The sequence below is a fragment of the Labrus bergylta genome, chromosome 17 (genome assembly GCF_963930695.1).
Source record: "Labrus bergylta chromosome 17, fLabBer1.1, whole genome shotgun sequence".
NCBI lineage: Eukaryota > Metazoa > Chordata > Actinopteri > Labriformes > Labridae > Labrus > Labrus bergylta.
Window position 1 is genome coordinate 14,144,815 of NC_089211.1, and position 15,904 is coordinate 14,160,718.

Below are 15,904 nucleotides of genomic sequence, written 5' to 3' on the forward strand. Positions count from 1 at the left end.
GGCACTTTGTTAGTAGTTTCAAAACAAAACAACGTCCTGTGTGGCAAAAGTACCACTCAGTGGCCGATGGAAAGGGCAAATATTTTTTCTGTTAACGAAAGTGCGACTGTCGTGTGAGGTAAGGCAAAGCCTAGCGGTGTATTGTGGGAGAGACAGAAGCTACAGACTAGAGGCACACAATATGTGTTGGCTGTAGCCGAAAAGGAGGCTGTATTCTTCAAGCTAAATCATGTAATGTAAGCGGCGAAAGGGAGAGCGATTTCGTCTTTTCGTCAATTACAGAAACAAAAACACTCGATCGGACAAAACATGTCCAAGCCAGGGGAGAGGAACAGATTGAACGAAGACCATGGCAGAAAGCAGAGTTCAAGTAAGCTTGTTCTTTTTTCCCCTCTTTCTCCAGCCCTCCTAATGCCTGTTTTCCGTAACTGGGATCTACGCTAGATCCCGTTTTCCCCTCTCACTCTGGGGCTCCCCCTTACACACAAAGTCATGCATCTGTAATGTTTGACTGTTGTAAAGTGTTTGGGATCGGGGGGGGGCGGCTGGTAACGGGACCGTGTTTGGCGTTGCCTCACGATAGCTCCTCTCTCCTTGTCGCTGCCTGTCGTTTCAGGTCTGGCGAACGGCATGGACAGTCATCCCGTCTGCGGCTCGGCGGAGAAGCGGAGTCACCACTGGAGAAGTTACAAGTTGATAATCGACCCGGCGCTGAAGAAGGGATCCCACAAGCTGTATCGCTACGACGGACAGACTTTCAACATGCCCGTGAGTGGACCGCCGCGGATCGGCTACAATAGTAAACCGAGCAAGCCAAGACCCTCCATGATAATGGGGGGGTGTGGGGGGGGGGGGTTACAATGTGTCGTGTGTTGCGGCATGTCGGCGGTGCTTATGTCGGACAAACACCGCGTCCGGTTTGCGTTAAAAAAAAAAAAGTACTTTTGCAACAAGTTCTCGCTGTGTGAAAGTTGTGAATGGGATGATAACACTGTACCCCCCCTCCCTCCCTCTTTCTCCTCCTCTCATCTCCTCTCAAACAGAACCCCGGGATGCCACCAGTGGACATGGTCCGGGACCCGAGGATCGGTCGTCTATGGACTAAGTATAAAGAAACGGACCTACCTGTGCCGAAATTTAAGGTACCTGCTCCGACAGAAACCCAGCATGTTGCCCGCTTTTTTTTTCCTTGAGGAATAGGGGGGATGGGGGGGGCTGTCAGAAGTTGCAGACACACCCCCTCGGTCATCTTTGGGACGTGGAGTATACAAGTTTGATTGTCGGATGGATGTCACTAGAATAACCCACGTGCATATGGCTGACTGGATCTGCACGTTCAGAGTTACTCCTCTGCCACTGTTGTCCTCATAATCAACTGTCAGGTCGCACATGGTGCAGCATTAACAGGGAAAAGCACCTGTGACAGTAACTCCTTTCCTCCTTATTGCAGATCGATGAGTGCTACATCGGCCCCGTGCCTCCAAAGGAGGTGACGTTCGCCCGGCTTAACGACAACATCAGGGAAGGGTTTCTTACCGATATGTGCAAGAAATTCGGAGACATCGAGGAAGTGGAGATCTTGTACAATCCGAAGAATAAAAAGCACTTGGGAATTGCCAAAGTTGTTTTTGAGACCGTGAAAGCTGCAAAGGTGGCCGTGCAGTCGCTCCACGACACGTCTGTTATGGGAAACATCATCCACGTGGAGCTGGACCCGAAAGGTAAACAGTGATTCAGACTTTCAAGGAAACGACTTGTAAGCCGCATTTATGCACTCTCTCTCTCTCTCTCTCTACTGTAGAAAAAAAAATAGTCGTCAAAGTAAAGTGTTGTCTTGTTTTGAGTCATTATAGGAGTAAGGCAGTCACGTGCATACATTTACGTGCGTTGCCTAGTAACGTTTGGTAATTGAATTTCAGTGAATGTTAGCTTGCTCCCACAAGCCCAGAGCAGAGGGTGCTGTGTACTCCCACTGTGCCTAATTTCAACCCATAAACAAACACTAACCGATCTGTTAGAGTCTCAGTCCCTGATCAGATCCCCTCAATGACTTGCTCTTCAAAAAATATTTTAGCTATTTTTTCTTTCCACCTGCAGCACTTTAACATAGAAAAAAAAAAACCTTCTGTTGTTTGAGAATGATGCTTACTTTAGGTGCAGCAACTTCCCTTAACACAATTTAAATGTAATTATTATTAAGTTGGGAACAATGGTTTTCACCTGTTGTGCTCATGTAGTTATTAAAATAATGACTGATTTAAAAAAAAAAAAATCTACTATAAGGTATTTTTTCCATAAATGAGGCTTAGAGAGAAATATAGTTTGCATATGTTAAATAATGGTGCTTAATGCTTTGTGTTAATGGTAAATCTAATAACCAGTGTGGGTAATGTTATTTTGCTTCAGTGTATCCCAAACCTGCACAAGTGTAGACAGCCCCTTATTACAAATGTTTAGATTTTGCTTCAGTATTCAAAGCATGCCCGATCAGTTGTACTGAAGCGTGCTGGAATTCCGCTTTATAGACCGTGGCATGAGTATGTTTGCTGTTCTGCAGGTGAGAATCGCCTCAGGTACTTCCAGCTCTTGATGAATGGCAGCTACACCCCACGGACCCTGCCTGTTGGAGGAGAGGAAGCCAGAGAAATTTCCCCTCGGAGCTTGGCAGAAGCCTTACTGGTAAAAAAAAAAAAAACAACAACTCCTCTTCTATGCAAAACAGTTGAGTTTGTATGTTTAGGTTGTGGTTAATCCCTCTTTTAGCTGTGACAGTGGGACTTTGATAGTGCTATTTGGTGCACTCTCTTCTAGGTTTTGCAGTAGTTGGATTCTGCCGTGTAGTTGTGATGGCTTAGTTTTACTGTTTCTTTGTCAAAACAAACTTCAGTCTCAACTGACACCCTTATCAGTGATCTAGTTTATCAGTTCAGCAGGTGGTGGAGTAGAGGAGTGTAAATGTTATCCCGACCCTTGGTTGTGGACTGAAACCACAAAGAAACGTGCACTTTGGCCTTGTAGCATGTGTCTGTTCAGGCATCGTGTTTAGGTTCTCTGATATTTATATATATTGTTTTTAAGAACTCTGCAGGTGTAGACGGCAAAGTTAGTCATGTTGGGAAAAGTATTCAACTCTTTTTAATGATTGGATTGAAACAGATGCGTTAAAGTTTCATCCTAAACACACTCCCAATTAGAAGTTATGTCATTTGTTTTTAGTGTGAATGTTTGCCTTTGACACCCAGATTCCTCCTGACTCTGTCTCTCTCCTCTCAGGCCTGTGAGCCGATCCGCAGGCTGTCAGAGAGCAGCGTGTCTGCTGTCGGAGGAACATTGCCCCCCAGCAGCTCCACCACTCCACTGTCCCTGGAAACGGGCTACTCCAGCCTAAGGCAGGACACACCCCAATCCCAGGGTACCCCTCATACCCCACGCCAGACCGGTACGCCCTTCTCGCAAGACTCCAACTTCTCCAGCAGGCAGTCCACGCCCGCGTATCAGTCCGGCCGGCCTGAGAGCTCCGGAGCTTACAAATCTCGCCGACATGAGAGTAAGTTCCAGGATGCATACAACCGCAGACCGGAGAGACCTCAGTACCGCAGCAACATGTTCCGAAGTACAACATCATCGGAATCCTTTAAACCGCACCAACTCACCCCGCCTGAACCTCCACCGTCCACCCCCTCCTTCACCTACACAGCACCCCCGCCCGCTACACCCAATTTCAAGTCTGCTTTCTCGCCCTATCAGGCCCCTTTGCCCCCTGCATTCCCCCCGTCAGAGCCAGCTTTCCATCACCCTGCCCAAAGGGAGGGTGAGTATCTCCGACCACCACAGCCACCTCTAGCAGCCGCCACAGACTTTTTACCTGTCAAGGATAGACCTGAAACTCCTCCCATCCCAGAACCCCCACCAGAGCCCAGTCCCCATCCCACCACACCTCCTCCTCAAACACCAGAACACTGCCCCTCACCCGGCTCCCCTACGCTAGATCCAGAGCGAAATAGCCTGGATTCCCGCATAGAGATGCTCCTCAAGGAAAAAAGGACAAAACATCTGCCGTTCCTCGAGGAGCGAGACTCGGACACTGAAGTGAGGATGGAGGGGAGTCCGATTTCCTCCTCGTCCTCTCAGCTCTCCCCGATCCCCCCTTACACGAGTGGCTCCCAAGGTGGCCAGCTAAACTCCCGCCCCTCCAGCACAGGTTTAGAGGACATCAGTCCCACCCCGCTACCAGACTCGGAAGATGAAGAGCCCATTCCTGGAACGGCCGCCTTGATCAAGAGAAGCAGCTCGCCTGTCCAGGAGAAGAAGAGCAACAGTGAGCTCAAAGACGGACACTTTCGAGTCCACACACCCACTGATACAATGGAAACGGTAAGCCAGAGGATGTTTTGTCATATTTGCATGAAACTTTTATCTTTGCCTGTAATGATTATAGGCAGTTATTTCAATATGCTAAGTATTTCCTATTTCACTGAAAGCAGCATCATGGAGTGCTAAATGTTGCTAAAAGTAGCCTGTGTTGACTGTCCTGATTAGTTGATAGTAGCACAGTGCTGATAGTTACTTCCAGCTTTGAATGACAGTTAAACAGAAGACACCGGAAGTCAGGTCTAGTTTCAGTGCAGGTAGTAGACTTTCCCTTTTGTTTCATTGTGTTCTCTCTGCTTGGTAAAGGAAGTTTGAACAGTTATTATGCATGGAAGGTACCACAAAAAGGAGTCTCAGTGAAAATCTATCCTAATATTTGCTGTGTAGATTACCTGTATGTATTGTTAAATAACTTTTATCTAGTTTTTTTTTTTTTTTTAAAGACTAGGAATGGCATTAGAAAAAAAGTGTATCGCACACGTTGTATTCCTTGGAGTTATGAATGAAAACTATTCAATACAACTATTCATATTCAAACAAGTCGCTCTCCTTGTTTGAAGTCACAGTAAACACCATCTGGCTTGTTGGAAGTTGAGTTTCTAAATTTCGGTCTAAAAAAGAGAAACAGGAGCCTCTCTGCTGTTGGGGAATTGGAACACTCTTGTTTCCTCTTTCTTACACTCACCGCACACACTCGCATGCAGGAAGGCACAGTTTGGCTGGGGGCCCCATTCAGAAGTACACTCGCTGGTTTTTTTGCTGAGCCTGACAGCCACATTCGGCCCCGCAGCGTCCCACGTTCTCACATTTCAAGTTGTCAGAAAGTTGTCAGACAAAGCAAGCCGTGCGATCCGGTCATTTGCGTACGACGCCACTCCCACGATATGTTAACTCCACTCACTTTCATTTCTGCAACTGTTTTAAAAAAAAAAAACCTTTTTAAAGCTCATTAACAGCAAAGAAGATGATTTCACTCTGATATGTTTAACAATTAAACTTCTGGATAGAATAGCTCTCTTACTGCTCATGCATGTTTTGCACATCCTTTCAGTATAGACATAGAATCAGAGATGAAATATATCTGTAATGTTGAGAAAGTTCATGTCAAGGTGAGACCTCATGAAGAGATCTTTTAAACATAAGAATAATGTAATCCATAGCTGCGGGTACAAGGTACATCTTCAGTTATATAGATTTTTAAATATTAAATAATAAGGTTCTGATTTAGCTCAACTGGTAGAGCAAGCGCCCCATGTAGACAGGCCACAGACCCCATCGCACTGGTCGCAGGTTCTACTCCCGGTCCTGATGCTAATTGGTGCATGTCAACCCCCAGTCTCTGTCCTCACACGTCCTGTCTCATCTTCAGCTTTCCTATCAAATAAAGACAAAAAAGAAACACCTCAATATGAATAATAACAAATAGTGGATAATTTCCCCTTAGCTCTAAGGATAAAGTTACTTTAAAAAAGTATCACCAATTTATATTTCAAAATATAACTTTATATATATAACTTTCATGAAAACATGTGAAATGCATTTACGCTCATTTGGCAAAACAGTCAGTCAGTCTGTCTGTCAGAGAAGAAATGTGAAAATTCAGTCTGTATTTATTCTGAAATTCTTTCATAATGATTTATTTCTTCTAAGTTATGCTACTGTAACACAAGTGTGAAATTGGATCTATCACTTAATGAATTAACTGTTTTAAATGAATGTGGTCAAAATGACAGTTTTAGCTGATTTAGGGAGAACAACTCAAAACTCTAATGTGTATTTTGCAATAGTAATCAAACAGCCGTACTGATACAAAATGTAAGAGTTCTATGGTAACACACATTACAAACACAATGACTGTGTCTGTGGTCCTCGTGTTAATACTGTTCTATATACTTTTTTATCTGCTGTGGTTTGAAGAGTTAATATTTTAATAAAAAGCAAACAGATCTGTTTGGATTTGGGAGCGACTACGTGGGGTCAGCTGTGTTTGTGTTTATAGATGCTAAACTTTGAACTCAAATCAGTCCTCATATCACAGATCTTATATCATTTGGTGCTCTGATTTCAAAAGCCTGATTGACCTCTTTGACCTGTACAAAACATGTCAATGAATCTATGATAATGCTGATTAGAGATATTGTGGTGAAAATAATAAGAAAAAAACAGGTAAATCTGCTAAGTCATCATTGAGATCAGAGGGACATGTGATTAAACCTGTCAAATCTGTGAAGCTGTCCTGACCTGCTAAGTTTTCCTACAGGGTCATCAGTCGTCAGGGGAAGACATGGAGATCTCTGACGACGAGATGCCGGGGACTCCCATCACCAGTGGGGACTGTGGCCAGATGCAGACCATCACCATGCCTCCCCACGGCTTCACCCATATCCCCCACCAGGCCGGCTTCCCCATCCCACACCACCACCTGCACTCTGCCGTCCAGGGACACCCTGCTCACCTGGCTGCTCACCCCGGGGTGCCTCATCATTTGCTGCCCCACATGGGTCCCTACGCTCCGAGCATGATGCCGCTGGTGCAGATGGAGCTGATGAACTGCCTGCGCTGGGAGCAGTGGAGCACCGTCCCAATGTCCTTCCAGATGCAGCAGCAGATGCTGAGTCGCATTGCGCAGACTCGAGGGCCTTTTCCTTTCCCACATTTTTTGGACAGTGGTGCGTCGGGGCCCTATGGAGGACCTTATCAACCTCCGTCTATGGGTGCTACGCCTGCTAGCAGCACAGGAGCACCCGGACAGCAGTGGCAGCACCCCAGTATACCAAAGTTTAACCCCACCGTTCCACCTCCTGGATATGAGAGTAAAAAGGAGGATCCCCACAAAGCAACCGTAGACGGGGTGCTGCTCGTCATTGTCAAAGAGCTGAAGGCCATCATGAAGAGGGACCTCAACCGCAAGATGGTGGAGGTGGTGGCTTTCAGAGCCTTTGACGATTGGTGGGAAAAGAAGGAACGCTCAGCAAAGGTAAGTCTTTTATTTTACTTTCCAAGACCTAAACACAGTGTCACCTGCAGAGTATATCGAGCGATTATACACCAATTCATCAAACCGACTTCTACTTGTACACCCTGATACAACAGTCTCATATTGTCCAAATGATATGAAGTCATTATATCAGATAGAAGCAATGAATTCAGTGACGTTAGGATAAAATCACTCTGCTGGCATATCAGTGTATAAGTCAGCTGTACATTTTGAGAGCAGAATCCTGGATGAAGTAATGATGATTTTTGTTCTTGTAGAATATTTAAAAAGAAACAACTGAAACAACCATGCTATGTGCTTTTAACCAGTGTGTCATTTTGTCCAACCTACGCCCCCCCCCCCAAAATCTCACACTTTTACAAAACAGCATTTTGTCAGGCACCGTTAATGAAAAGGTGACTAACTAAAACTTGAATGAGGATTCTGACAGCTTGTTGCTGGGATGCAAAAAAAGATGACTAAAGAAGTCTAGTTTAAGGACTAATGGTCGATAAATCTGTTCGTTTTGCTCTGGAAAATGTGCCATTATTTACATTTTTCAGCACCTTGTAGAATCAACAATTAATGGAGAACTAGAAAATAATAACATACTCATCATTTACACGTGAAGGGGCGTGTGCATGATGAAAAGTGTTCTGTAGTCTGAATCAGGTAGAAAAAAAAAGGATGGATCTATTTTTTTAGAATAATGTATTGTTCAGAGTTAATACAGAAACACCTCAAAATGAAAATTCTTGTCTTTTTTCCTAGGCATCTTTGACTCCAGTGAAGGGTGCAGAGGGGAAGGAAGAAGAAAAACCCAAACCCAAAGAGACCATGGGTTCAAGCCTGCTGGAGAACTGGAACAAGGGGGAGGGGCTGGGCTATGAGGGGATGGGCCTGGGGATTGGTTTGCGAGGAGCCATCCGCTTACCTTCCTTCAAGGTTAGCCTTTACATTTGTCTTTTAGATTACAAAGACAGGGGGGGGGATGTTTTTTTGTTTTTTTTTTTACATCCACTGGGTCACTGTCTGGTGCTTAATGGTTGCATGTTGTATTCAGGTGAAAAGAAAAGACCCACCTGAGACTACAGCAGTGGGAGACAACAAACGAGCACGACCCTCCACTCCTGTAGACGACGAGCTGGAGGACGAAGGTAACCACAAACTAAATACTAGTTTGTCCCTACATCTTCTTTTCAGATGGTCTTTTTTCTTCCTGCTGTTGTCATTGTTAATTCATCCTGTTGTTCATTTCCATCAGACCGGGATCGAGAAGCCTCTGGACTCCCTTCAGATGATTCCAAAGTGGATGCCGATGGTTTGTCGGCAAAGCGACGGCACTCGCGTCCTCTTGAACTGGACAGTGAGGGCGAGGAGGAGGTGGACACCTCGGGGAAGGAGGAGGAGTCATTATCAGACAGGGAGCAGGAGCCTGACGGAACGGAGGCTGCTGATAGGCTGTCCGGCAAAGTAAGCTGCTTTGGAACAGCGAACCATTTAATGTGTGTCTAAACTTTTACATGCGTGCGGTAGATATTTATTGATTTGTTTAAAATCCTCTTTCAGGAAAGTGGTGATGATGACAGTGATGATGAAGACGACTCATCCAGTGAAAGCGCTTCCTCAGATTCTTCTGATGATGGTACTTTGAAGAGCAACAGTTGTTTGTTTTTTTTTGTTTTCTTGTCTTTTATTCTTGATATAAATCATTTCTATTCCCTTTTTCTCACGCGAGCAGAAAGTTCGGCTTCCTCCAAGGCCAGGTCGGACTCCTCAGGAGACAGCGATGACTCCTCTTCAGAGTACGAGTTAAGCTCGGAAGAGGAGGAGGAGGAGGACGAGAAGGCTTCCCATGAAGTAGACAACGATGTCAAAAAGGCAGACACCTCCTCGACGTCTTCGTCCTCATCGTCTTCGTCTTCTGATGAAGAGGGGGAGGAGGCAAAGACCAAAGCATCAAGCCCTACTGCAAGACCGCTTTCAGAGGAAAAGGAGAACCAGAGGAGGAGGGAGGAGCTGAGCAGTAAAGCTAACCACAGACCTCCAAGTCCTAAAGAGGAGGTCATGGAGGACAGGAAACCACCATCACCCAAAGGTCTCCTAGGTGAGTTTTTCACCCTTTTTTATACAGGATTCTGATAGAATAGGAATCATTTTCAAGGACAGATTTAAGAGCTTATATGTTTTATCTTTTTATGACTTCTAGTTAAAGAGCGAGTCATCAGTGTGGACGGAAAAATTCCCGTTGTGAAGTCTGAACCCCAGGAGCGGGTAGCGAACCTCCAGCCGTCTACACCCACAGGTGCCCTGCCTGACAGCGACCAGGAGACGAAGGCCAAAGGTAAAGCAGAGCCAGAGGAGGTCCCCTGCACCCCTGGTCGATTAGCCCCCGCCCACTTAGAAGCAAACACGCCTGTCCCCAAATCCACCTCTGCATCTTTAATGCACCTCCCTCTCCCTCCTCACCCAGCACTAGAAGGTCGCTCCCTCCTACACCCACCCCCCGGTCTTCTGCCTGACTTACCTCAACGGCCACGCCTCCCCACAGACGAGGACATCCCTCGCACGCCGGGCCGGGACCTGCTGGAGCGAGCCAGAAGCCTGGGCAAGTCTCACAGCACAGACACTGTGCCCAATACGCCCGGAAGTGACGCCCCGTTGACAGGTAGCAGCCTCCTGCTTAGCTCTCCCCACATCCCTGGTAGCCCCTTTTCCTACCCCTCACAGTCCCCTGTTCTTAGCGCTGGAGTCCCCCGCACTCCAGGAAGAGACCTAACCTTTACCCCTGTCTTCCCTGACCCTGCCGCACTAACTCTAAATAGGAAAATCTCCTCCGAGAGTATAGATGATAGACCAGTTTTTAAGGAGCCTCCTGTCAGTGTCCTGCCTAACCAAACTCTCTCAGCTGGAACAGAGCTCTCAGCTCGAGTCCCAGGCGATCTGCCCTCTGGTCTCACTGTAGATGTCCCTGTGCCATCAGATACCCCCTCCTCAAAGAAGAAACCTGGACGATCCAAAAACAAAAAGACCTCGGCTCTCTCTGCATCTGAAGACTCTTTGGAGCTCTCATCGGAGTCCACCCTCCTGCCTCATGACGCACATCTCCGTGAACTGTCCATGCAAATGTCCTCCAAGTCCCCGGATCACCCGAGCCTGGACTTCAGGGAAGTGAAGGTGGAGCCTCAGACGGTTCTGCCTGCAGAAGACGGCTTCCTTTCCTACGACGACGAGGCCCCCGTGGTGGTGAAGCCGACGCGGAGGGCCCGGCGAAAATGGGAGGAGCTGTTACTGTCCCCTGTCACCTCGCCGCCCCGGCCGTACTTCAACCCACGCTCCGAATTTGAGGAGATGACCATCCTTTACGACATCTGGAATGAGGGGATAGACGAGGAGGACATGAGGCTTCTGCAGATTACCTATGACAAGATGCTGCAGCAGGATAACGGCAACGACTGGCTCAACGACACGCTTTGGGTCAACCATCCTGATATCCTTTACTGCTAAAGTTAATAATTGTGTTCAGGGAACTTAAATAACACTGTTTTGTACTGTGTGTAACAAATAGCAGCCCCCCCTGGTGGTGAAAAGATGGAAGTTTTCGGCTGGTATTGCTTTTAATCTGCTGAAGTCTGGTTGCATTCTAGCTATGGTTTAAAGTGTTTCCAGTTTCTTCCTTGACTTCCCTGCACCAACCAACATCCTGGGCGTGAAGAAAAAGAGAAGAGACGACGGCATGAGGGATCACATGACCGGATGTGCGAGAAGCGAGGGATACTACAAGATCGACAAGAAGGACAAGATCAAATACCTCCAGAGCACGAAGCTGCAGTCGGAGGAGCCGCCGATGGACACACAGGTGGGGGGAAAAAAAAATGTTTCCTGGTTATTTCAAACTGCATATTTGGACAAACAAATCTAATTCCCTGTCCTCCCTCTAGGGTATGAGTATTCCTGCACAGGTGCACGCCTCTACCAGATCTGGTTCAGAGCGGCGGTCGGAGCAGAGGCGGTTGCTCTCCTCGTTTGCGTGTGACAGTGACCTGCTGAAGTTCAACCAGCTGAAGGTAAACACCGACAAACAGAATTTTGCTCCAGCAGCTGAAACGTAGAAAAGAATTGTGAACAGGGGCATAAGACATTCACACAGACACAGATGTCATCGACATAACTTTAATCCTGAAAGCCAGACCCAGGCGGCTTGTCTGTTACTAAAAGTGACACCTTGCTCCACTTTTTTCCTCTTAGTTCCGAAAGAAAAGGATCAGATTCTGCAGGTCGCACATCCACGACTGGGGTCTGTTTGCCATGGAGCCTATCGCTGCGGATGAAATGGTCATCGAGTACGTGGGGCAGAACATCAGACAGGTGAGATGCAGCTGATTGGTTGGTTTGAAGTGGGTTTTTTTCTCTGGGTATGTACAATGTTTCATCATTATTATTTTCTAACATTATTTTTATTGATTTTCAAATACAAAACAATAACAGCTCAGTGCACTTCAGCAAAGTATTTGCATAGTTGGTCCAGTAGTCACATTCAGCATCTACCGGTATAGTATACATGTGATTAACAGTGATGTTGTACAATAGCAAGATAATCATTCAGGGATCATTATGATAAGTTGCACTTAACATTTAGAAGATTCAAAGGCTTCTCCCATTTTTCTTTTAAAGAGATGAGTCTTTCCTCCGATACAGTATCTTAACCTTTCTAACGTCACAACATCAGATATCAGAGAGTTCCACAAGTGAACAGTAAGGGATTCATCCCCAACCCATTGTGTCATTATAGCCTTCCTAGCCAACATTAAAAGAAATTGGATTATGTCCTTATGTTCCTTTAAAGGGCTCGGTAGACTTCCTAGGAGGCATAGAAGTGGGCCAGGAGGCAGTTGTTGTCCTATCATCGTGCCTATTTCTCCACATAGTGCCTTCCAAAATAATTGCATTTTTTCACACTCCCAAAGACAATGCATTCTAGTTCCAGTATTAGCTTTGCATTTGGAACATATTTGGGAAGCTCCTGTTGTGAACTTACTATAAACATATGGAGATATAAAAACATTATGTATTGTACTGCATCTCCTTATATCTGTTACAGATTGAAATCTTGGAGGGTAACATCAGAATTGTTTCATCATTTTTTTTTTAAACTGAATGAATCTGTTTTATCATTATATTTTATTTACACTTCAGAAAATTTAGAAAAATCATTTTTGAAACCAATTTATAGACATTTTTAGACTTCTGAATATACAGTAGCATTTTTCAGACTGCAGGAACTTCTTGATTGCTCTACAACTGTTGGAACCCTGCACCTTTTAATTGATTCCGCTCTGCAGCAGAACCTTATCTGCTCCTGCTTCAGAGTCCCCATGGTGTGTAGTATTCAGGGAACTCTCTAGTGGATAGTTCCTCTAACTTACGATATTCAAAAAGTGTAATCTCAGTTTTTTTTTTTAGTACAGAACACAACTTAGAATAAAATGCTGAAGTGCTCCAGCAAACCCTGGATCAAAAATAACTTCTACCTACATAACCCAAAGGTGGAAACAAGCGTGATTTTATAACAGTCAAAGTTCAGCATGTAAATAATTCACTAAATCATTGAAACAAAAATGTTACAAAGTTACCTTTATACGGGACTCTTTACAGCCTCTTCTTTATTGAACACACTATCTCAGATGTAAACAGTTAGTCAGATTTGTCATTAAAGCAGGACTGCAGCCGAGCATGTTGGCTAATCGTGTTTAAAAGTACCAGAGCTACTGAAGCGATCAAGCACCACACATAGAGGCAATGACTGTAGAGAGCAAGTGGATAGTCTATGTCCAAAATGGTTTCATTTCAAAGCTCACAAACTTGTAACCTTTGACTATTCTTCCCTTCACAAGGTGATTGCGGACATGCGGGAGAAGCGCTACGAGGAGGAGGGCATCGGCAGCAGCTACATGTTCCGCGTGGACCACGACACCATCATAGACGCTACCAAGTGTGGCAACTTTGCCCGTTTCATCAACCACAGCTGCAATGTAAGATAACATCCACGTCATCCACGTTTAGTTTGTCTACGCATCAGTGCTGCACATTTCTCACTTGTTTGTCTTTTCTTTACAGCCTAACTGTTATGCGAAGGTGATCACGGTGGAGTCTCAAAAGAAGATCGTGATCTACTCCAGACAGCCGATTAACGTCAACGAGGAGATCACATACGACTACAAGTTCCCCATCGAGGACGAGAAGATCCCCTGTTTGTGCGGGGCGGAGAACTGCAGGGGAACGCTCAATTAACGTCCATTTGAGGTGGATCCCCTCCTGTATGTGAAAGTGCTATCCTTGAACTGAAGTTTCACAGAGGAGACTTCAGGTGAGGGGAAAGTGAAGGGGAAATATCCTTGCTTCCCGTAAGGTGCTCTTCACATATTAAAATCTAGATTGTTTACGATTTATGGTGCTCTTGAAATAAAAAAAAAACAACAGCATAGTTTTTTACCTCTGCCAGTGATTACCCAGAATTACGAAAACACTTGACTTGCTGGTACAGCATCCCCCTCCCCTTCTCCTGTCAACACAGGACAGTATTTGAGCATGGTTTCTTCCACATCCAGTCCTGCTTTGTACAGTTTTTTTTTTACACTTTCCCCCCCCTCTGGGTTGTCTCATAAGCTTTACCTACACCACACTCGGTTAAAGAAACACAAACACAAACATGTTCAGCTGCTTTCTAACGCTGTTGAGGCGCACAAACCTGAGGCCTGAACACATGGCAGACAGCGGATGGCAGCAGAGTGTCGTGGCCGGGCCAACTCCTGCCTTTCACTCCCGCCTCCTCCGCACAAGTTATCTTTACGTGGAAAATAACTGACGGAAGTTCAAAGAAAAAAAAAAAACAAGCAAAAAAAATTGGTCTAAACCCACCGCAAATTCTGGAATACCAGCCAATTATGGATCATGCTGCTCTCTATTTGTTTATGCAAAAAAAAAAAAGTTCAAATGAAAGTGGAACGTTTGTATTAATGATATTTCAGTGTTTTCCCAGTTTTTGTTAAGGTAGTCCTCTTCTCGCTTGTTCCTCAAAGACACTATATACGTGTGTGAATGTGTGAATGTGTGTCCTGGTTGAGTTGATCATATCTTGTGAATGCGAGTGCACTGCCCCCTGTAGGCCGCTTGAGAGAAACTCCAACTAATCATGCAGAGAAAGAAAAGTGAATCATCACCTGTCTTTCATCCACTGGGCAGTGTTCAAACTAAGTTTCGAAGAAAACATAATTTGTCATTTTTAAGTGCCATATGATTGTGTTATTGTCTGTGCTTAAGATGAGCAGCAGGTGACCAATTCAAAAGACTTGTACAAAAAGTTGCTGCCTATTTTTTCCAGCGCTGCGGGTGTTGATGACGATGTTTTTTTCGGCTTTTTGACCGTCACTAATAGATTCCTGTTCATCTGAAACACTTGATTACTTCTACAGTGTTGTTGATGATGATGATGACTGCAAGACAGACATGTTTGTCTGTCCCAGACAGACAGCAAGGGTTCTTCTTTCTTTATGATCTCATTAAGATAAAAAAATAATGCACTCGAGGCTTGCACTTCTGCTTAGCAACTCCCTCAAGACCAAGTAGATCATTGCTTTTTCATTCAGTTTGATTAATGTTTTGTTTTTGTTTTTCACCATTGATGTTTATATTGTATATGATTACTTGTACAGAAGATCTAAAGCTTTTTTTTTTTACCTTCACAGGGGTTACACTTTTATGATGCATCTCTCTCTATTTCTCTTTTTTTAACAAAAGACTGAGTATTTAAAGATATTTTCAGGGATCTGTAAAAGGAATCTAAGGATTTAAAAGGTTGTTTATTTAAAGAAAAAGGTCCACTGTGTACAGGAAAGGTCTCCACCTCCTTTTTGGAAAGATTGTTTCTTGTAGAAACGTCTTCATTTTCTGCCCATTTGCTTCCTAATCCTAGAATCTGTAAATACTGTAACTGTGAATACTATATAAATATATATATATATTTTTGTTCCCTGGGATTTGCTACATAAACTCAGCTCAGAGATCTATGTAAAATACAAGACAGGAGATGAGCTGGTAGCAGGAAAATTCAGCTTGTGTCAAGCTTGTTTTTTTTTATTTTCTGTTGTAAATTCTATGAAAAGTTGTTTGCGGTGTGGAGGAAAAAAAAGGTGCAGAATCGGCATGGGAAGAGGATTGAGGCATCAGCCTGTTTCTTAGGTCTATTTATTACACGACAAATGTATGAAAAAGGAAAATGGAAATAAAGCAATTTTGCATACATCCATAAAAGGCTGTTGTTTTCTTGTGAAGCATCAAGTGAGCAGTATTTATGAGAAGACACTGTCCTCCTTTAGCTGAATGTTCTTGAATGGAGACTGATGGCAGCAGCAGAGCAAACAATGCCTCTGTGTCAGGCTGGTTTGATAGAGAAAAAGGTCATGTGATCCACTGACCTCCAAACACACAGCCAGTAGAAAAAAGGTCACCAAGACATACCTTGTTTAAAAAACAAGGTTTGGTACAATTGAAGAAACG

General features: G+C 44.7%; 1 protein-coding gene across 5 annotated transcripts; it reads left to right on the plus strand.

The window, feature by feature from the left end:
- Nucleotides 1-5: 5 nt before the first annotated feature.
- setd1ba (SET domain containing 1B, histone lysine methyltransferase a) lies at nucleotides 6-15,658 on the plus strand. Of its 5 annotated transcripts, none has more exons than XM_065965809.1 (19): nucleotides 8-370; nucleotides 617-768; nucleotides 1,044-1,142; nucleotides 1,451-1,721; nucleotides 2,558-2,679; nucleotides 3,274-4,374; nucleotides 6,632-7,348; nucleotides 8,120-8,293; nucleotides 8,412-8,505; nucleotides 8,613-8,821; nucleotides 8,918-8,993; nucleotides 9,090-9,455; nucleotides 9,558-10,016; nucleotides 10,332-10,838; nucleotides 11,041-11,207; nucleotides 11,290-11,415; nucleotides 11,597-11,716; nucleotides 13,243-13,380; nucleotides 13,466-15,658. In XM_065965809.1, exons 1-19 carry the CDS (start codon nucleotides 310-312, stop codon nucleotides 13,637-13,639), a joined length of 5,133 nt encoding a protein of 1,710 aa, XP_065821881.1. In that variant the 5' UTR covers nucleotides 8-309; the 3' UTR covers nucleotides 13,640-15,658. The 5 variants fall into 5 exon arrangements, with proteins under 5 accessions (XP_065821879.1, XP_065821881.1, XP_065821880.1 ...); XM_065965808.1 differs by having other exon boundaries at nucleotides 9,558-9,692; nucleotides 9,822-10,838; XM_065965810.1 differs by having other exon boundaries at nucleotides 9-370; nucleotides 9,558-9,692.
- Nucleotides 15,659-15,904: the final 246 nt, after the last annotated feature.

Excerpts from the sequence above, each read along its gene's own strand:
- setd1ba (XM_065965806.1), top strand. The coding sequence starts at position 310 with ATGTCCAAGCCAGGGGAGAGGAACAGATTGAACGAAGACCATGGCAGA. Across the intron at positions 371-616 it reads TGGCAGAAAGCAGAGTTCAA|GTCTGGCGAACGGCATGGAC; the intron begins GTAAGCTTGTTC and ends CTGTCGTTTCAG. Across the intron at positions 2,680-3,273 it reads GCTTGGCAGAAGCCTTACTG|GCCTGTGAGCCGATCCGCAG; the intron begins GTAAAAAAAAAA and ends CTCTCCTCTCAG.